At 38.7% G+C, this 23072-nt stretch overlaps 1 protein-coding gene across 3 annotated transcripts in view; it reads right to left on the minus strand.

The window, feature by feature from the left end:
- Positions 1 to 12931, minus strand: part of ACE2 (angiotensin converting enzyme 2) — a 53411-nt gene extending 40480 nt beyond the window's left edge. Inside the window, exons 1-5 of one of the 3 annotated variants that reach the window (XM_077987963.1) lie at positions 11707 to 12931; positions 11253 to 11541; positions 4232 to 4390; positions 1578 to 1671; positions 1076 to 1219 (exon numbers count right to left, since the gene is read on the minus strand). In XM_077987963.1, the coding sequence (XP_077844089.1) occupies positions 1076 to 1219; positions 1578 to 1671; positions 4232 to 4390; positions 11253 to 11438 (583 nt within the window). In that variant the 5' untranslated portion in view covers positions 11439 to 11541; positions 11707 to 12931. 3 annotated transcript variants of the gene reach the window in all.
- Positions 12932 to 23072: the final 10141 nt, after the last annotated feature.

The following is a 23072-nucleotide window of genomic DNA, read 5'->3' on the forward strand; positions in this document are numbered from 1 at the left end:
TTAAAATATGTGACTGGATCTCTAAGTTTTTAAATTCTTCTTTTGTTCATGGCCTTGTATTTTTAGATCAGACCCAACTCATCTTAGACTTTGCCACAGTGAACCTGTGTTTGTTTGCAAATTATATGTATCAATAGCATGTTTCTATGTGCTTCCTTTAGTATCTCACCATCAGGAAACACAAGCTTGTGTTAGGGTATTAGCTAATAAAGTTTGTAAACATAATTTAATAATTTTTATTTTTACATTCACATTTGCAATTAATGACCAGGAAGATGAGGACAGAAATAAATATTTGGATGAAAGGACATGCAGGATATTGTTTTAAAAATGGTGATAAGCTATTGTCTCCAGCTTGCGTAAGGCTTAAGAATATTGAATTTAAGTGGCAGTGAAGGAAATTTTAAAACAACAAATGGGGGAAAAAATTCTTCCTTACTCAACCTCAGCGGGCAGTAAATCATCAAAGCACAATGTGAATAATGATTCCATGACTTCAGCTCACTATTCAGGGAAGAGAATAAGTTAAGAGATATGGAAATTCCTTCCTATGTTAAGATTTTTTATGACCACATAATTTGAGATATAATTACAACTGCAGAAAATAATACATTTCCAGCCTAAACTAATCTGATTTTTTTTTTCTTTCTGGGGTATCACCCTAAGGTAGACACACAAATGACCTTTGAAAGTGAACTGTGGGGGCTTTAGACAAAAGACAGTGACTCTGTCTCTCATCCTGAGAAATGGGATCCCCTCTTAATCCCCAGACTCCCTCAGGAACTTTTAGGGGTCTGAGATCTTCCTAGATTACTTATAATTCATAATTCCTGGATAATTTATTTTAGGCCTTGTAGTTGAGTCTCATTATTGAGCTTCTTGAATTGTAGAATACCAGTGCACCTTTTCTTTTTCCCCAGTAATTTCTTTTTAAAACAGGTCATCTGAATTGTTCAGGAGATGACTGTTAATTGAGGAGTATCCCTGATATCAAAGGGCAGGCTTGGTAATGCAGAAGAAATAGCCCCGCGGCCACACAGAGAGCTTCAGGACCTCTACAGATCAGCAAACTTACGATTTGCTCTTGCCATCTCATTTTTCAAGACCACATACTCTTCATATAATGGCCTCAGCTGCTTGCCGACCTCAGATCTCCAGCCTTCCCAAGCCCAGAGCCTCTCATTGTAGTCTAAACTCTTTTCCATTATTTCATTCAAACCTGTTATCCCAAAGCACACAAAGACAAGAAAAGATGCATTTGTAAAAATTTTATTTGTAAATAACTACATGAACTTTAAAGAATTAAAAGTAAGGTTGGCAGACATCAGGTCATAAAGTGGTTAAATAAAATCTCATGATTCATTCATTTCCTTGCCCTTATAGTTCCAAAATACGTCTGCAGAGAAAATAAACCACTGAAATAACTTACTTATTGACTTGATTAAATTAAGTAAATGTGATAAAATTTACAAGAAAGTTAAAAGACCATGTATGTGTTGAAACACACATTTGCAATCATTTTTGAAACTTGGGAGAAAAGTAAATTTCATAATCACTACTCAAAATTAGTAGCCTACCTGGATCAAGTAATAAGCATTCCTGGGGATTATTTGGGTTACAAACTTTTCCAGTACTGTAGATGGTGCTCATTGTATTTAGAATTGTGTTCAACTGCAAATTTAAGATAATAAACAATGTTAACAATGGAAATTTTGCTGAAGAGAATGCTAATATAGACATACCCTTTTGGCCACATGATTTTTTGATTCCTCAAAATACAGCAATTTACTTCTTTGCCATGTAGAGAAGGAATAGCCCAGTTAAGTTTTCCCACTGTCAACTAGCACAAAGTGCTATGAGCACATAATAAATATATATGGAGTAATTGAAATAACCAGATCTACCAAAACCCAAAGAATTAACACAGAGAAGTGCATTTTTTGTTTCGTTCAGCATTTATTGAACCTGTAATATGTCCTACACTCTGACAGTTCTGAAATGAACAAGTCAAAGACCGTAAAGTCATAGGATAGTGAGGCAGCCATGAAATCAGTAACTATTAATACATAACAGAATGACAAGTGCTATAACTGTCACCAAAAAGTGATGCAGTAGTATAGAAGCAGGGAGAAATTAATAACTAATAACCTGGAGATTCAAGAATGGGTCCAAAGAGAAGGGAAGATAAGAGCTGTGTCTTGGAGAAGAAGTAGGCATTGGTCATGTAGAGAAGGGAGGTAGAGGGAAGAGTCTAAAAGATGGAAGGAGGTTGGAAAAGACAAGGCATTCCCAGGGGACAGTGAGATGTTGAATGAAACTGGAGTGACGGTGTTCATTAAGGGAAATGAAAGACATGAGAATGGAGAGATAAGCAGGGGCCAGATCACGAGGGACCATCTCTGCCATACTAAAGTTGCTAAACTTTACCCTGTAGGTAAAGTGAAGGTGACAGAGTGAAGCAGTGATACTCCAGGTGTAATCCGTGGACCAGTGCACATGAGCAAATAGTTTGTTTCCATTCTGTGATAAGTACAGGAATTAAGAGAATAAAAGTTTATAAACTTTGGAAAACAGTTTGATATTTCCATGACATCTAAGCTTGTAATCAGTGAACTTAAGCAAGTATTGATCTGCAATGTATTGGAAATAAAGGAATAAAGGAGGGAGAAAGGAAAGACGGGAGGGAGGAGAGAAAGAGGGAAGGAGGAAGAGAAGGAAGGAAGGAAAGAAGGAAGGAAGGCAGGAAGGAAGGAAGGAAGGAAGGAAGGAAGGAAGGAAGGAAGGAAGGAAGGAAGGAAGGAAATGGTTCTCTCCCTCAGATTGATTTAAGAAGCACTGGATTAAAGGATCTGTTTCTCCTTCTCCTGTTTCTCTTTGGTTCTGCCTTGAGAGTGATCCTAAAACATGAAATAGACCTTACGCTTAAAACTTCCACACAATCCCATAGTCCAAAGGAATAAACCTAAATTCCTTACCATGGCACAAAACCCCTCACGGTCTCTTTCTACCTCTTCTTCAATCTCTACTGCTTCCTCTCCATCGAATCTAAGCACCCTTGAGTCCCTCCTCTTCCCAAACACTTTAAGCTCTTACATGAATTTCAGTGGTTTTCGGTCCTGACTGCACATTAGAATTATCTGGGGATTTTTTAAAAAATAAAATGTCCAGGTTCCACCTAGGCTGGACCAGGCTGTCTATATGTGAATAGGCAAGGTTTCTTATAGTGTCCTTGTGGGGGGAAAAATGGAGAAACAGAATGGATAAGGTAGAGTGGATTGATAATTAGTTGGATAATTGGATCCAAAGAATGCAGAAAAATAAATGTTAACTTGTAGAAAGATACATTTCACATGGTTTTATCTTTGCCTTTTGGATACACTTTTATTTTATATACACAGATTAGAACATACAAAGTTCCAGAGGAGAAGCAACTGAGAAAGAAGACTTTCTTTTTAAATAGCTAAATATTTTAGATTAAAAATATTTCAATAGGCTATATCAGAGGTTTGCAAACTATGTTCTGCAGACCAAATCCTGTCTGCTGCTTGTTTTTGTAAAGTTTTATTTGAAGACAGCCATACTTGTTCATTTACATATTAGCTACAGCTGATTTCCTGATACAACAGCACAGTTGACTAGTTGTAACACAGACAATACCTAAATACACAAATCCGAAAATATTTACTCTCATCTGTTCCTTTATAGAAAAAAAGTTTGCTGTTGACATTGTGGACAAGATCATTCTTTGTTGCTGGGGGCCATCCCATACATTGTGAACTGTTCTGCAGCATCCCTACCCACTAGATGTCAATAGTATCCCGTATTTGTGGCAACCAAAAACGTCTCCAGACATTGTCAAATATCCCCAGAGGGCTAAAGCATCCCCAGTTGAGAACCACTGACACAAACTAACTGTATTCTTCAGGCTGCCTCATCCTTCAGGAAGGTGACCTAACACTAGGGGGTGTCCATACACACCACAGTGCCAGGGACAATCTCAGTTTAACTCTGTGTTTGAATATAATTATTACCAGTATTTTTCACTCTCAAAAAGATTCCAGTTTGAATAATAAATTGTATGGTCACCTTACCTAGGGATAGAGAGAGCTTTTTCTAACATCAGCATTACTATCTTTTCAAACAAAGGAAGCTGCTGTGGGTGATATTAATGTTTAATATTTCCCAAATATTTCAACTCTTGGGATCAATGCTAAAATGTTCACAAACGTACCCGTTTGCTCTTGTCTTCTGAGAGCACTGAAGACCCATTTTGCTGAAGAGCCTGCAACTGAAGCTTGACTGTGAGATTCTGAATTTCTTGCAGTGGATACATTTGGGCAAGTGTGGACTGTTCTTTTAAAAAGGCAGACCATTTTTCCCCAGCATTATTCTGAAATGACATGAAAGGAAATTGAAGTCGGAATGGCATTGCTTGAACAGAAAAAACAGAAGATATAGTACAAAGAATATCTGGTGAAACATTTAATATTTCCTGAGTGATTTAGTCCTCTACTCTGCTAAAGATCAAGGTTTAGGTTAAGAGTGACCAGGCCATTTTTGACCACTCTCTCTCTCTCTGGCCTATTGCCTGGTTTTCCCAAGGGTCCTGTCCCCAGAACTGGAAGTGAATTCTCACAGATAATCCACATTATGGGGCCCTGGAATTTGTAGCCTTAGTGCTGTGATGTAGGTGAGTTGGCCAAGGATTCAAAGATGAGTGCTCTAAAAGGAGAATACAGTAGAGCTCAGAGTGGACTTAATGAGAATACAGACCCCTAATAACAATGGAAACCATTAGAAATGAGAACCAGTTCACAGTAACCTCCTAGCTGCCATAACTTAGCCCAGGGATTTTGATCTTAAGTTAGGATTCCCAAAAAAGGCTTCCCAGAAAATGGCCATTGGTAGCCATGGTGATTTTCTACCAGCAAAAGAAATCATCAAGCAGGTGATGATGCCAGGACACATTTCCCACCCCCTCTCCTCCCGCTGCCCAATCTTGAACATCAGTTGGAAAGTGAACTTCTCCAAACTACTCTAGTGTAGTTTTTTCTCAATGTACAAATTCATTTCCATTTACCAAAGACCAAAATGAGCAACTACTTGGTATAGTGTACTGCTCTAGACCACACAAAAGAGATAATGTGTGAGGAAAGTAAGAATTCCGCTCCTGGACTCAAGTACCTTAGCCTCTCTGAGCCACAGTTGTCTTATCTGCAAAATGGAAGTAATAATAGGACTTACCTCAAAGGACTGTTGTAAGGATTCGAAGAAGTAACAAAAAATGAAATGCTTACAAGAGTGCCTAACACATCCTAATCATTCAACAAATGTTAGTTATTTTATTATTTATTTGTTATTTATTATTATTTTATGATTTATTTTATATTTTATGTATAGGGGGAAAGTTCTTGTCCTTAGATTGCTTTCAATTTTATCAGACAGGTAAGATAGGCATTATAAATGTTTCATTAATGAAACATAAGAGTATTTAGTAATGTATAAATCATGAGTGGGCCAAGCAGTTTCTGTTACAAGAAAGAGGAAATTCACGCAGGTGACTATATTTGGCCAAGCCCTCATGCAGAAGTTGCAACTTAAGACAGACCTGAAAGTAGGTAGGAGTCAGATGAGTAGACAATACTTTGCAAAATAATTTACCTCATTTGATTTTCTTAAAAACACTATGAGGTAGAAAATCACTCTCTCTCCTTTTTTATACATACAGAAAGGGGCTGAAAGATATAAACAGTGGAGCTGGCAATCAGCCACCAGCATTTGATCCTGGCCCTGTGGCAGACAGACTCTAGGAATGCTCCCATGATCTCTGCCTTTGGTGGTTACACCCTTGTGTGATCCCCTCCCCATAAGTATGAGCAGACTTGTGATTTACTTTCAACCAATAGCATACAACACAGGTGACAGGATGTTCATGTTTATGTTACATAAGATTTTAACTTTAATCTTGATAGAAGACTCTCTCCTTTGCTGACTTGTTGCAGCAAGATGCCACGTTGTGAGCTACCCTATGGAAAAGGCCACATGGCAAATAATTAAAGATGGCCTCTGAGTAATTGCATTGGCGAGGAAGTAGATCCATCACCAATCAAGCCTCAGAAGAGACCATAGCTCTAGCCAGCACCTTGAATGCAACCATATGAGACTTAGAAGCAGAAGATCCGGCTGAACTGTGCCTGGACTCCTAGCCCACAGATACTGTGGGATAATAAATATGCTTTGTTTTAATCTGCTAAGCTTGTGGTAACTTTTTGCACAATAGATAACTAGTACAGCTCCCACAGGTAGAACTTCAGGCATGATTGCACTTTCCAGGCCAAGGAATTTCACTTTTACCCTCTGAGAATTAAGCAGTCACTGAGCGTTTTGACTACGCATGTGACATGATGGAAATGGTGCACGGAAGTGGCAGTAATTAACCACACAAGAGATAAAGAAAATAGTGGCAGTGAAAATGGAAAATAGGCTGTGTGTGGTGGTTCATGCCTGTAATCCCAGCACTTTGGGAGGCTGAGGTCGGAAGATCGCTTGAGCCCAGAAGTTTGAGACAAGTCTGGGCAACATGGCGAGACCCCATCTCTGCGAATAATACAAAAATCAGCCAGGTGTGGTGGCTCGCACGTGTAGTCCCAGCTACACAGGAGGCTGAGGTGGGAAGACTGCCTGAGCTTGGGGAAGTCGAGGCGCAGTAAGCCATGATTGTGCCACTGCACTCCAGCCTGAATGACAGAATGAGAATCTGTCTCAAAAAAAAAAAAAAAAAAGGAAAGCAATTTCTCTCTTTCCTGAACACTCACAACCTCTCAGAAACTGCTTTTTGATTAATCTTCACAACAACCAACCTTGTGAGGGAGTTGTTATTGTCTCAACTTTGCAAATAAGGGAAATTAGGCACACAGCAGGTAACTTTCCCTAGGTCACACAGCTAGAAATTAGAAGAACCAGGGCATCAACCCAGTGTTTATTTTCGAAGCTAATGCTCTGAACTATTATCCTACAGATTGTGTTTGACACAGTCTAGTCTTCTCTGTAACATGCAGGAGTGGGAAGAAGTAAGCTATGGGAAGAGGAATTTGGTCTGCAGCACAGACGCATCTATGCAACCCACCTGACTCACTTCTCAATCCCTACCTGGCTTCACCCAATCCAGATGATTTACTGTGAAGCAAAATTTCTGGTAAAACTTTCATACCAAATTATAGGAATAATTTTACTCTCTATCTACAGGAAATAACTCACAACCTCCCAAAGGCCTCAGTCTTAGAACATTGTTTATCATACTATATGTGAGAATTTTGAGGCTATCCAATTATATTTTATTTATCACTACCATCCTACATGTGTTATAATTATAACACCAAAAAAAAATCACTTTGTGTTGCCTTGCATTTTGGCCTCTGAGGATGTATTATTCCTTGCCAAGCTATTCTTTTAATATTATTTACAATTTATTCCATATCCTTACCCTACGGCTCCCAAGCCTAAATAAAACAGACAGCTTAGCAGTTATGCAAAGAATCAGTCAGTTCATGCATACCTATCAGATAATTTAGCGGTTGATAGCTATATGTAGGCTGAATGATGAATGGAATGAAACATATATAGCAGACATAGCCCCAGGCTTGAAAGAAACCATTACAGATAAAATTCGTGGCATTCCATACTACCTCTGGGCAAAGGCAGGAGAGAAGCAACTAAAACTGCAACAATTTCTGTAGCCATACAAGGGAGTTTTGGGAGTAAGGCACACATTGTTTGAGATAATCACAAGAAATTAAAACACTCTGTAAACCCCATCTATAACTGCAATGGATAGCATTTTCCCGACTTGAAAGAGGTCCTTTGTAATTTCAAGGACTGGAGCTGTAAAATCCTAAATTATATTTTAAAACATTCAAAAAGATACTCTGCTCTTTTTGGCCCTAACTATATGCACAAATTAAATATATGATTTCTTAGGCCATAGGTCTGGTGGTCTTTACCCAACTTGTGATAATTGTATTTAAACTATTAAAATCCTTTTGTAAGAAGTAGTTTGAGATTTAAAGTATTGACAACTTATTTTCTCTTTTTCTATAGCTCACTATCGCCTAAACCAGGCTATATACTTTTAGTAACCTCTAAACCATTTCTTCCCCTGTAGGTGTGAGAGTTCCATGAAGACAGAAAATGAAAACCTGAATGGAATCTTTAGCATCTATCCAGTACCTTGGAGCCCAAAAATCTCCCAGGAAAACCTTCACCTTTGGCTCCCATATGCTGGCTCAATTTCCAGATAGAGCTGTCAAAACCACATTGGGTTCAAAGACAAAAGATGCCTTGGTTACTTTCTAAACATGGCCAGGTACTTGCATATTAAAAAAAAAAAAAAAAAAACACATTCCATTTAACAAAATAGGTAATGTAAATTATAAGAATGTGAATTCCATAACTCAAGCTTAGGATTTAAGAAATTATTTTTTCTTTATTTTAGATGGGAGGTTTAATATTTTAACATTTACAATTTTTAACCTGTATGAACATTTTTATTTTTTCCTAATTTTATCTCATGGGAAAAAAAGTGCTCACCCCTGAATTTTATTTTATGTGCTGCACAGTGATCTTCCCCGACTTGTACCTGTGGGTAGGTGTTCATGTGTATTAAGGGGCATGGGAGAGACTCATTAAAGACAGGGATGAAATTTCCTTGGGTATATACAGAATAGCGGTTTAGAATCATCCTGCTGAGTTCACTGTGACTCTATCCCTGGAGACAGGAATAGGTTCAGAAATGGGGCATGCCCAAGACCCTAGGGGCCCTGGCAGCAGGGGGCTGAAGAAGCTCTGGAGACCACGCAAAGAGTAAGTGTGATAGGCTAAGTGCAGTGGCTCATGCCTGTCATCCCAGCACTTTGGGAGGCTGAGGCAGGAGGATCGCTTGAGCCCAGGAGTTCAAGACCAGACTGGGAGACAAAGTGAGGTCTCTTCTCTACAAAAAAAAAAAATTTAAATGAGGTGGGAGGACTATTTGAGCCCAGGAGGTCAAGCTGCAATGAATCACGATCATGCCACTCCATTCCAGCCTGGACAATGGAGCGAGACCCTTCAAAAAAAAAAAAAAAAAAAAGTATGGGCTTCATGCTCTCTCTTCATGGCTTCTGGTAACTCACCAAGAAGTAGCTACAACGTATCCTTGCTTTTGTTTTTTGGCCAGGAATTGCTTGATCCTGAAAGTCTTGTAAGAAAACATGAGAAATGGAGTCAACCACACATACCACAATGGCAGAGAAAGGGACAGAGCTTTGGAAACCTGTTTTAACCAAGCCTTTTTTCCCCCATATCTCTATCTGATAGACCTCTCCACACTTCTACATCAGCAGTTTTATGATACTATACTGATCAAGTTTTGATGCCTTCTATTATTTTGAGGTATATTCTCAGAGCTTGACATAAGGATCACCACATTAGGTCAAATCCATAGGCTGACAAGGATATTCTGACTTCTGAAAGTTACACCATAGGACAATATGGGAATGGTAGATTATCCTCAATCATGTCACTCTGATAGGATATGAACATACACATGTCATGCAGCCCAAATTTTCGTTCCTGTATCAGTTATTTATTGCTACAGTAATACTACATAACAACTGTTTGTTTTTTGTTATGTAATACTACATAACAAGCAACTTTGTTTCTTATTTAGTACATAACAAATAACCTTCTGTTATGTAACACTAAATAACAAATAACAAACCTCAGTGGCTTAAGCGGTTATTGTTTACCACTAGAAACAATATTTTGGGTGGCAAAATTCTGCTTTGGTTACAGTTTGAATCGTTTTCCAAATACTTGTCTGTATATTGAGCTGCCAAAAATTTACTTTATGGCATATTATAAGTATTTATTTTATGGAAGAACTTTTTTCAGATTTTGCAAACCTTCTTTGAGGTAAAAAGTATATCACAAACACCAAGATTTGAAGCACTAAGTGGCCTTAGAAATATTAATGGTAATTTCTTTCTCTCTCTCTCTCTCTTTTTTTTTTTCTGATAGGGCCTCACTCTGTCTCCCAGGCAGTGTCAAGATTTCAGCTCAGTACAACCTCTGCCTCACGGACTCAAGTGATCCTCCTGCCTCAGCCTCCCGAGTAGCTGGGAGTACACGCGTGTGCCACCACATCCAACTAATTTTTGCATTTTTTGTAGAGACAGGGTTTTGCTATGTTGCCCAGGCTGGTCTCGAACTCCCGAGCTCAGATGATTCACCCACGTTGGTCTCTCAAAGTCCTGGGATTACAAGTGTGAGCCACCGCACCCAGCCAGTAATTTCAAATATTTTACTTATTTTCAGTTAAGAGTGGGTTATTCATCAGCAAATATTCAAAACTGGGGATTACAGAGCAAGTTATTTACTCTAAGAAGTTCATTTATTGTTAATCCCAAAGAAGATAAACTTGATCATCAGAAAGTCTCATTAAAATAAAACTATGCTGTGTTTAATTTAGTGAGTCAGTACATATAACCTTTTCTTAAATAAAGTTGTTTGATTTCTCAGCACTTAAATATGTAAGGATACTGTTCTGGGATCTGTGAGAGAAGAAATGCCTAAGTCCTTGCACTTGTTTAACAAAGCATCTGGCTTTCCCAGAGCATTCTGATATTTGTCAGAACTGGTTTAATCATGGTTTTTTTGTTGTTCTTTTTTTTTTTTGTTTTGGAGGGCTCTGCCTGGATTCTGTGACCTTTGGGAGTCCCTCGGAGGTCCGTGACAAAGAGAAAAGGAATTCCCAAGTCCAGCCTCACCCAAGCCCTGATTAGCTTAATTACTGGTTAGTTCTTTCACTAAGCCTCCAGTTGCATTTTTCAGTTAATATATCATTTGTAGAGAATCTTTAGATATTCCTATTGATATTGTAGACTAAAGAAAATTATTAACTCAATAACTTATGGAATTTCCATGAAAATGCTTTGAAATCCTGACTGTGATGAGAATTATGGCGGTAATTTTATAAAGAATATTCACTTGTTTCCAAGCATCTGGATTGAGACCAGTGAATTATTTTGTAACAATTTTCTGAATGAACCCCAGGGTGAATTAAGTTTAGTTATCTGGGACTCCAAAATCAGGGATATGGAGGCAAACATCCAATCTCACAACTCAGAGCATTTCTTTGATTTCCCTTTTCAGTTTCATGGGCAGTAATCTAATTTTTAAGAGGCAACAAATAGCCCAATAGAGCCATGAGAACTCACCATGTTTTGGACATTCTCTTCAGTAATATTGGTGTTATAATTCCAAGAAGCAAGTGAACTTTGATAGAACAGGTCTTCGGCTTCGTGGTTAAACTTGTCCAAAAATGTCTTGGCCTGTTCCTCAATGGTGGACTGAGCAGCAGTTACAGCAACAAGGCTGAGAAGGAGCCAGGAAGAGCCTGACATCGTCCCCTGTGAGCCAAGATCACATCCACTGAATGACTTTCCCTAGACTAAAACCTCCTCATGAGATTTTCTCTCTTATCAGCCTTTGAACTTGGGTTGGGCACTGAGCAGGAAAGACCAAAAAAAGAAAAAGAAGAGCACAGTAAACAATCTGCTGAACCAATATAAAGTTCATCCTGGAGAGGACAGATATGTAACAGATTTCAGAATAATTTTTTAAAGTAAATCAAATAAGAAAACGTTATTCTTTAATCCTAGAGAACCTTACCTCTCCTGTCACTTTATGGCCAAATCAAAACCGGTACTTTTGGTTAATGTTTTCCTAGAAAGCTGTTAAAGATACATGGGAAATGTTATAATTTTACAGTGACCAAAGAGGTCTAGAATTAGGGATCATGAAGATAATGTTGGTGTTTGTATGGTTTTCAGACAATTTCATTAATAGTCAGTTATCTCTCATTTATTTTTATTTCAAGATCATATTCACAGACTCTCTACTTGGGTAACATTTTCCCCTCAAAATACAAGACTTTGCCCTTGTCTTTATGGAATTCACATTTCTGATCAGTTTTAATTTCCACGGCCATTTTTTAAAAATTATGACTACTCTCCACTCCGCAGGTCAACTCTCCTGATCTGCCTTTGCAAAACTCAAAAAAGCTCATTTTCTGTTTCTCACACTGGTTCTATGGCTGACTTCTTTGAGTGCCTCCTTCTCTTTCACTTACCTATTCAAAACTCAGTCAAGGTCACGTGGAAGTAAGAAAGCCTCCATACAGTATGAAATCCAAAGAGTGTCTACGTCAACTCCTGATTCTCTGTAGCCACAGGATCACAACAATATAGAATTCAAAGAGATTTTAGTGGTTATCTTGTTAAATTTCAGACGCGAGCTCAGTGTCCTCATTACTAGAGTGTATGTATGAGTGCCACAGATCAAAGAGAGGAGCACTTTAAATGGCAGGGTTCAAGGGCCTACTTGACGATGATTGTGAAACTTTGACACAGAGAAAATATTTCTTCACTCAGAAAAACAAGTCTTCCAGGTTCAGGTGACATTGCAATAATCAAGCCTTTAAAAAAATGTCCATTGCTTTTCCTTATTCCAAAGTTGTGTGTATTATTGTAGAATAGGAAAAAAACAATTATAAGTAACTATTCAAAGTGCTTTGTGTTATAATATCTCATTTGAGCATGACAAGAAACCTATAGGCAAATATTTTATCACCATTTTATGAATTATGAAACTAAGTTTAAGTAAATTGCTATATCTCACTCAGCTAACAAATGATGGAATCAGAACATAGATCTATGTACTCTGATTCTACAGTATAGGCTCTTAATGAAGTTGTGGTCAACAGTCTAAAAGCAATAATGGAGGCATAGATAAAGTGTGACAGAGGGCCTTGTGCCTCAGTGAAGATGATAGATTTAGTTATGCTGCATCAAAAAGAGGTGGACTCTTACTTCCCTTGATGTGAATCAAAATATACTCTCCTTTTAAGAAATAAAGCAGTTCACAAATATAAGTAATAATAATAAAGAATTTTAAATGAAAGTGAGATGAGGGTAAAAAAAAAATCATTGCAGAAATTTCAGAAAGGCTCCTCCCACATTCCAGGAAGCCTAGATCCACTCACTTCTTGCACATATTAGGAGAAAAAACAGGCAAGAAAGAGGACAGTACACGAGTATCTGAACAAAAAGTTGAAATGTGACTGTAATAAAAGCGGAAATAAATTTCTACACAGGTAAGTTCCTGAATGAAACACGTGGATTTAGTGGAAAAAATGGGAGTAGTCCAAATTCAATTCACTGAGGCAGAAAATACGATTAACTTGATCAAACTGAAACGGAGAAAGCAAGATATAAAATCTGAAAGCTAAGAATAAATGAACAAGGAGCCTGGGATAGCAATGAGGCAGGAAAATGCTAGAAGCCAAGAAACTTTGAGAAGCAAGGGAAAAGGGAGAATTGTCTACAGTGATTCTGTAGAAAAACTAGCCCAGAATGGCCAACTGCAAGCACTGACTGAATTACTGGAATTTTTGTTCACACTTTTTTGAGAAGATGTCAATGTTCTGATAGTTCCCCAGAAGCATTCTCTCTGAGCCCATTCCGAGAATGGAAAGAATTCACTGAAGACCCAGGGGATGAGACCCAGAAAGACAATTGGCCTAAAGGAAAGTATTGTCTTTGAGAAAAAAATGGAGAATCAGAAAAAATTAGAAGACCAAAGACGCAGGAAAGATGTTCTATGTTTCAAAAAGATTGGGGGAGGGGGTGGATATCATAATGGTAAAGGGAAGTTTGACCTTAACACCTAGTAAAGCTATAAAGTAAAATTTTTAGAATGTGGTTTGCACTTGGAAAAATATATCTCTGGTCCATGAGGAATTCACTAGGAATAAGTCAGATGCTGCCTGCCCTATCTCCTCTCTGATAGAATATAATAGTAAAAAAATATATCCAAAGACATAGTGTATCTTCCTTTTCAATAAGGGATTTAACAAAACGTAAAATGCCATGACGAGATCCAAATGTCCCCTGAAACAATCACACAGTACAGGATTAGGCAGTCCTCTGATAAACAACAATTCATGTCCAAAACAACAAGAATCTTGCTTCAATAATTGTTTATTGACTACCTACTATATGCCAAACACTATTCTAGATATTGAACATAAGCTAATAAATATTGTATTATATGAGGTGAGAATAGAGGGAAGACAAAAATAGTTAGTGATTAATGACATGACTTATTATAAGTAAGAAATGGAGGATAGAGAATCATGGGGTGGGGAGAGGGATTTTCTACAAGGAGGGCCTCTCTGAGAAGGTGACATTTGAGCAGAGACCCGAGAGAAGTGATGAAAGCTGTGCGGATCTCTGGGTGAAGAAGTTTTCCTAGAAAGAGGGAGCAGCAAGTGTAAAGGATGCAGGCAGATTTCAAGAACATCAGAGATCTTTGTGACTGGAGCTCAGTGTGCAGGGGAAAGTGGCAGGAGGTGAAGTCCAGGAAGAAGCTAGGGTCGCACCAGGAGAGTCTTAAAAACAATTAACTGTGAAACTTTAGCTTTACTCTCAGCAACATGGGAAGACACTGGAAGGCTTCAAGCAGAGAAGTGATCTAGTAGAAGCTTTAGCAGGGTCACTTTGGCTGCTCCTTAGAGAATAGACACTAAAGGGGTAAGGATGGAAGCAGGGAGACTAGTTAGTGAACTACTGTAGCAGCCCAGTCTAGCTGGTTGAATAAAAGCTTAGTATGAGCTTCAAGATCCAACTAGGAGGCCCAGCAAAAAGTAATGGGCCTATAAGTACATCTTATACTATATTAGACTTTGTTAATATAAGTATTAGATACAAAATAATCTAGACTATCACATTCATTTCTGTGAACCACAGTTTTAGAGACACACAAGAGAGTATCCAGAGGAAAATAAATAAGAGAGCAGATGGATCTAAAATAATATAATTTGGAGAATGGTTTAGATATGGAAGAGAAGACAGGGTGGACAGCTTTCCTCTATCATGGTACTGTCATTTAGAAGAAGACTTAGCATGGTGGATTTACTCTGCCACTTGTTAGCTGTGTGACTTTAGGCAGGTAATATCGTCCCTGCACCTAATTTATTTCAAAGCCAATGATAGTTTTATCCATCCATTCATAGGGATGTCATATTATATGAATTAATACATAAGAACACAGAGAGTGATGCTGTAAGCCTAGTAATAAAAGCCACCGAAAATGAAACAAGCTGTGTAATAATTAGGGAACTTCCACACTGGAATGTTTAATCAAGCCATCTGCAAGGTTATCTTTCAAAGACACTGCAGCAGACAGAGATTGGCTGGGAGTTTGACTCAAAGGTCTATTTGGACTGTAGGATCCTGCATTGTAGGAGAATTCTGCTAGTCTGTGCTGAAACAGCAGGATGGAGGAGCTCACCAATGGGATGAGTAGTCATACATGAAAGGAAAGGGGAGTCAGCCAGCAGTCTACGTGAGCCCAGCCATGGAGAACCTCTCAGCGTGCTTTCATCACCCAATCATGGTCAGGTCCTGGTATAAAACTTCCTACATACAGAGAAGAGAAAACTTGAGTCTGTCACGCTATCTTGAGGAAGAAGGGGAAAGTCATAAAGGTAAATGACTCCCTCTCAATATTTACAGATGTTGTATCTGTTGGTCGCATATGCTTTGTACCTGGTCTGGTACATAAACTCTTCACAACAACTTTACAGGTAGAAATAGTGATATCCATTTTATAATTAAGGAAACCAAATGTTCCTATGATTAATTCAAACTTCCACAACTGATAGGCAATGGGGCTGCATTTTGATCCCAGATGTCTTAAGAGACCTTTTCTCTCCACAGAGTCATGGGTTCAGTTATCTGCTAACTTCATGTATGTCTAATAAGTCCTCATCAATCTGTCATATTCTGAGAAGAGGCAGGCCCGCATAAGCAAAATTAAAATGTACTGCTTTGATTACACCAGTTATACATTTTTAAACCATTTTAGGTAGAAATTTTTCTTCAATATATTCCATCCTGATCGGGATGTTGCCTGGACATTATTTTAGGGTTATTTTTCAAATGACTCAGTGTCATGATCTTAAATAATATTTACTGGCTAAGCTATAATGTCACAATGTCTTCAAGGCTTTACATTAAATGGCTCAACAGCTTTATTGCTATTAATTCTGCTGTTTCTGCACATTCTGAGTTCACAGTCACAGTATCAACTTTTAGTAGCCCTGCCCTCCACAAGTCCCCTCCCTGTTTCTGATCTGCTATCTGCTAAAACCTAAATGGAAACTAGATAACCATGGAGTTCAACTAGAAACCTCCCTTTTCATAGGCTGAAATCTGAGGGTGGGTCTTTATTCTGCTAGAGCAAAGTACATAGACTTTGAAATCCATATTTCCCTTACTGTTCAACTTTTTATATCCTTCCAACTGAGTCACAAATGGTGAGGTTGCCAAATAGCTATAGGAGAAACCTCTTCCAGTTCCCCAAGTTGGGTGGATAACTTCGGTAAACATCAGAAAAGAAAGGATGTTTTGTTCAATTTCTTATTGATTAATACTGCTGACAGAACAAGGAAGGGTATCAGGAATACAACGCACAGAGAAATTCAAAACTTTGCATGGTCAAGAACTATTTACATTCAGTACAATTGATTTTGACCACATGTTTATCACACAAAGTGAATTTATAAGTGCTTTACAGAAAATAAATAACAAGTTGGCCTCTCAGCCCGAAACAAAAGCTAAAGCTCTTTCCTGTTTACATTTTTAGTTGCATAGCAGTCCCTTTTTTCCTAAATGTAAAAAGTAAAGTAGAGGTTCCTCTTCAAAGACTTTCCTCCCTGTCTAATTAGGAATAAATAATAACTTCTCTTAGAAGCAAAATTCATTCAAAAACCTGTGTTAACATTCTTAAATATCTGCTAGCCATAATAAAAAAAAATCAATGTACTTTATGCTCTTAGCCCCCACAATTTAACCTAAATATTTGCCCTGGCATCCTTAATACTGCTCCAAACAAGCATTAGGTCATAGCCTGTTCCTGTTCCTTATTTGAAGGGGTTTTTACCTTTCTCAACATTCCACAAGTTACTTCCTCCTTCCTTTGTTCTCCTCTGCCTTTGCCTCTTTGAAAAAGTTCTAAGTTGCTAGCCAATCAAGACAAACACAAAATGTGAGGTCCCGTTCCAGCCAATAAAAACCAGACACAACAGTAGGGTAGACGCGTCAAGTGATTTATAACCCTATCTCCTTTGTTCGGTATACTCTCGTAACAAAACTACTGGCAAGTGGACCCTTTCTACAGAAAGTATAAAAATAGCCTTACTAAAAAAATTAAATCTATGTTCAAATACTATTTCTTTATGGCACCAGAAAACAAACATTTCAAACACTAAAGATACAGCAAAGATAATCTTCATTAACCAAATTGATAAATAGTTTCAATAGACAGAGTTCAAATCTGTAAGAATAAACATTGGATTCCAAGAAGGTTATACTGATTGTTACTGGCCTGAATTTACGATAGTACAGTGTTTGCCACAGTAACCCTAATTTATTTTGATACCTACACTGTACAAAATATCAGGGAGCACTAGAGCAAGGAAATCACTAGTATAAATTTACATCTAAGACTTTAGAAGCAAAACATGAGCATTTATCCTAAGTGAGATGGGATGCATGGTAGAATTTGAACAGAAGAGTTACACAGTACCACTTACATTTAAAAGAAATCCTGGGCCAGGCACAGTGGCTCACACCTGTAATCCCAACACTTTGGGAGGCCACGGCGGGAGGGTCTCTTGAACCCAAGAGTTCAAGACCAGCCTGGGCAACATGGCAAAACCCCATCTCTACTAAAACTACAAAAAATTAGCCAGGTGTGGTGGTATGTGCCTGTAGTCCCAGCTACTTGGGAGGCTGAGGTGGTAGGATCATGTGAAACCAGGAAGTTGAGGCTGCAGTGAGCCATGATCACACCATGGAACTGCAGCCTGGGCGACAGGAGTGAGACCCTGCCTCAGAAAAAAAAAAAGGAATCCCTCTGGCCACTATACGAAAAACAAACCACATATGGGGCAAGACTACAGGCAGAAAGACCACTGAGGAAGCTATTGCAATAATCCAAATGAAATATAATGGTGGCTTGCTGGTAACAGTAGAGTTGATGAGACGTGACTGGATTTTTAATACATTTTAAAAGTAGAGCAAACGAGATTTGCTGGTGAATTGGATGTAGGCTATGAAAGAAAGAGTAAAAGATACTCCAGGGTTTTTGGATTGAACAACTAGAAGGAGGTTGCTGGTAAAATAGGCTTAAAGGGAAGACTGGAAGTTTAGTTAAGTTTATGATATCTATTGGCAACCCAAGTGTAGATGTTGAGAAGGCAAATCTGGAGTTTGGCAGAGAGGTCAAGGATGGAGATACAAATTGGAGAATTCTCAGCTGGAGATGGTTAGTCAAATATTGTCTCTAAGCTAAACTAAAAAGAAAAGATCTTACCTCTTCAAAATCCCAGTGTACTGAAAATTATTGAAGTCTAGACCTCAGGAGGGAAATTGGAAGGATAAAGAGGGGGGAAAGTTACTTGAAACAACTCTCCTTAGAAGAGCCATCTGTGAACAGAGACCTCGGAAATAAAACCACACATCTACAACCATCTGATCTTTGACAAACCTGATAAAAACAAGCAGTGGGGAAAGGATTCCCTACTTAATAAATGGTGCTGGGAAAACTGACTAGCCATATGCAGAAAACAGAAAGCCGACCCCTTCCTTACACCTTTTACAAAAATTAACTCAAGATGGATTAAAGACTTAAATGTAAAACCCAAAACCATAAAAACCCTAGAAGAAAACCTAGGCAACACCATTCAGGACTTAGGCATGGCAAAATATTTCATGACTAAAACACCAAAAGCAATTGCAACAAAAGCCAAAAATGACAAATGGGATCAAATTTTTTTTTTTCTTTTTGAGATGGAGTTTCACTCTTGTTGCCCAGGCTGAAGTCCAATGACACGATCTCGACTCACTGCAACCTCCGCCTCCCAGGTTCAAGCGATTCTAATGCCTCAGCCTCCCTACTAGCTGGGATTACAGGTGTCCACCACCACGCCCAGCTAATTTTTGTATGATTTTAGTAGAGATGGAGTTTCACTATGTTGGCCAGGCTGGTCTCAAACTCCTGACCTCAGGTGATCCACCCGCCTCAGCCTACCAAAGTGCTGGGATTACAAGTGTGAGCCACCACGCCCAGCTCAACAAATGAGAACTAATTAAAGAGCTTCTGCACAGCAAAAGAAACCATCCTCAGAGTGAACAGGCAATCTACAGAATGGGAGAAAATTTTTCCAATCTATCCATCTGACAAAGGTCTAATATCCAGAATCTACAAGGAGCTTAAACAAATTTATAAGAAAAAACAAACAACCCCATCAAAAAGTGGGCAAAGGATATGAACAGACACTTCTCAAAAGAAGACATTTATGTGGCTAACATATGAAAAAAAGCTCATCATCACTGGTCATTAGAGAAATGCAAATCAAAACCACAATACGATACCATTTCACACCAGTTAGAATGGCGATCATTAAAAAGTCAGGAAACAACAGGTGCTGGCAAGGCTGTGGAGAAATAGGAATGCTTTTACACGCTGGTGGGAGTGTAAATTAGTTCAACCATTGTGAAAGACACTGTGGCAATTCCTCAAGGATCTAGAACCAGAAATACCATTTGACCCAGCAATCCCATTACTGGGTATATACCCAAAGGATTATAAATCATTCTACTATAAAGACACATGCACATGTATGTTTACTGCAGCACTATTCACAATAGCAAAGACCTGGAACCAACCCAAATTCCCATCAATGATAGAATGGATAAAGAAAATGTGGCACATATATACCATGGAATACTTACTATGCAGCCATGAAAAAGAATGAGTTCATGTCCTTTGCAGGGACATGTATGAAGCTGGAAGCCATCATTCTCAGAAAACTAACACAGGAACAAAAACAAAACAAAACAAACAAACAAAAAACACCACATGTTCTCACTCATAAGTGGGTGTTGAACAATGAGAACACATGGACACAGGGAGGGGAGTATCACACTCTGGGGCCTGTCGGGAGGTAGGGGGGTAAGGGGAGGGAGAGCATTAGGACAAATACCTAATGCATGTGGGCCTTAAAACCTAGGTAATGGGTTGATAGGTGCAGCAAACCACCATGGAACATGTATATCTATGTAACAAACCTGCACATTCTGCACATGTATCCCAGGACTTAAAAAAAAAAAAAAAAAAAAAAAAGCCATCTGTGGAATGAACAGGAAAGAGAAACAGGAGTTTCAGGATCTTGGCCAGAGCATCGTAGTCTTCACTGGTTTATGGTAAAGTAGAAACATCTCAGAAGCATAGGGTGGTTAAATTGAGACAAGGTGCCAGTTCAGGAAAGTCAGCTGACATGACAGATAGTCAAAGTCAAGGGCTTAGACCCAATCCAGGTCAAGGCTGCAACATTGGTGGGCATTTAAGGCATAGAAGACTTGTGGAACCAGCTCTGGCATCTCAGCTAGAGTCTGAGGGTGACCGAAGAATTTTATACTTTGGTCAGTGCTTCCTAATTGACTCTAAATATCTTAAAATACACCTTTATTTTCTTGGCCTCCACCTCAGTCTATGGATTGTGTATAAGAGTCATGTTTTCTGATCCAACTGGAAATGTTCAACAGTAGTTGTCTTCTTGAGGTCTAGCAGGCTCATCTTCGAGACCTCATTGTATTCCTCCCTCCTCATCTTCTAAGGGATTTGTCTGGTCTGAGCCATCAGTGGGGCTTGGTCAAAGCTAGTTACAGACTCCAACCTCAACCTTCCTATTCACTCATAGAGTCCCTTCTATTAAGTTGGAAGAAGAGACCTCACAGAGAACTAACGGAACAATAACTCAATAGGGCCAGCTTTACTAAATCCAGCAGTGGTCCCAGGAATGCTGGTCAAGGATATAAAGTCCCAATTTTACTAAACACTGTTTTTGCCTCCTGCCAATCTGATGACTTGAATTGTTTTTTAAATATTATGATTCTCTTTTTTAATGAGTCAAGGAGTAGAGCTCAAGCTACCCAATCACCTAATTAAAATTTATCCTCCCTATCACCACAACATACACATATAGTGGCACTATTTATACAACATCCATCCTATATTTTTTTCATGACACCACCATCTGCTACACTGTACTGATAATGACATGTTTTACTAATGTATTCCTTTATTATCTGTCTCTCTCCACTAAAATATAAGCTCCAAGAGGGCAGGAACTTTTCTCTATTTTGTTCACTGCTGTATCTTCAGCTGCTTAGAAAAGTGGCTGGTGCATAATAGATACACACAATACATATTTATTGAATACAGACATTGTTCAGCAACTCAGTAGTAAGGAGGAAGAAGAGGGAAAGAAGCTCATTTGTCTACCCTGTGTGTAGCATAATTCATTTTCATATGGCATACTTCATCTGTTTTTTTGCCCATCCACAGAATGTGATGGATAGAGATTAGCATCAACTGAAAAAAAGGTGGAAAAATTTTCTAGAACAAAATGAGATTTGGAAGCTATGATTCAAGTTACTATGGTAAAAGATGTGAGAGAAAAACAGCATGATTACTGTAAGTCAGGCATTGGGCTAAATGCCTTACATGTGTTGTCACTGAATCTACCAAATGACCCTGTAAAAACGGCATTGTTACTACCTTCTTATAGATGAAGAAAATGAAAGGCCCAGGCAGTGGCTCAGGCTTGTAATCCCAGCACTTTGGGAGGCTGAGGTGGGTGGATCACCTGAGGTCAGGAGTTTGAGACCAGCCTGGACAATATGGTGAAACCCTTTCTCTACTAAACATACAAAAATTAGCCAGGCATGGTAGTGCACGCCCGTAGTTCCAGCTACTCAGGAGGCTGGGGCAGAAGAATTGCTTGTACCCGGGAGGTGGAGGTTGCAGTGAGCCAAGATCGCGCCACTGCACTCCAGCCTGGGTGACAGAGCGAGACTCCATCTCAAAAAAAAAGGCGGGGGGGCGTGGGGAGGGCATAAATGAAATTTACCTCAGTCAAGCTGCTTCTTCTCCCAAGGTCATGCTATTATTTACTAAGTAGCCAAGCCAAGTGTTGAACACTGGTTAGTCTTTTCCCTGAGCCAGATATCTCAGCCCACAATTAATGTTTTAGGCAACAAGAGAAATGAGGACACTCCAGCATTGTATGAAAAGAACCATATTTACGTTGCAACTACCGTGATGCCAAAGCTCATTGATGACTGAAAGTGGGTGTCAAGGAATGAGGTAACAGCAATGGAAATCCCTCCAGTTGGTTTCATTAATAATTTTTATTTTATAAAAATGTATGCTGAAATTTATTCTTCTACTTTTTATTTTAATATGACATTAATTCTTCACTCCTACCCAATGCTGGCCCATCTGTGGCCATAAGCTAGCACTGATTTTCCCATAGCTGCAGTTATAAGAATCCCTAGATGGTGAGATGTAGGATATTGTTCTAATTGGAATATCCAAGTGGAATATTCCATAAAATAATAGTATTCTAGGATATAAATATAAAATGGCCTATAAAAATAAGTATTGTAGATCAAGATTCAGGAGGTGTAAACATTCTTTAAAGTGGGTCAGCAAAACATAGGGCTGGTAATTCTAGCATTGCTAATTTATTCCACAATCTGGAGGGCTCTGAACTCAAGAGGTTAGAATGCTATCAAGAGTCCATGCCATTCCTTGAGGAGCTGCTATTTATTAAGTGTGGTCCTAATAACCAGCCATTAACTTCAGCAAAGATGAGATAGCCAAGTAGTCACAGACACATGCAAAGAGGCCAGAATGCTGGCTAAACCAAGAAACTGTTTTGGCAGCCATATTTGGATGCATTTTTTCCCAAACAATGTATCAAGAGAATTAGGATAAGATGATTATGACTTGGAGTTCTCAGACATGCCACACCTGTTAACAAGTTATCACATTAGGACATCACAAAAATAATATGCCTAAAGTCCTGAGAGAGAAAAAAATAATGATTGCAAAGACAGAATGGC

Source organism: Macaca mulatta, chromosome X, assembly GCF_049350105.2.
Source record: "Macaca mulatta isolate MMU2019108-1 chromosome X, T2T-MMU8v2.0, whole genome shotgun sequence".
In the NCBI taxonomy this organism is placed as follows: Eukaryota; Metazoa; Chordata; class Mammalia; order Primates; family Cercopithecidae; genus Macaca; species Macaca mulatta.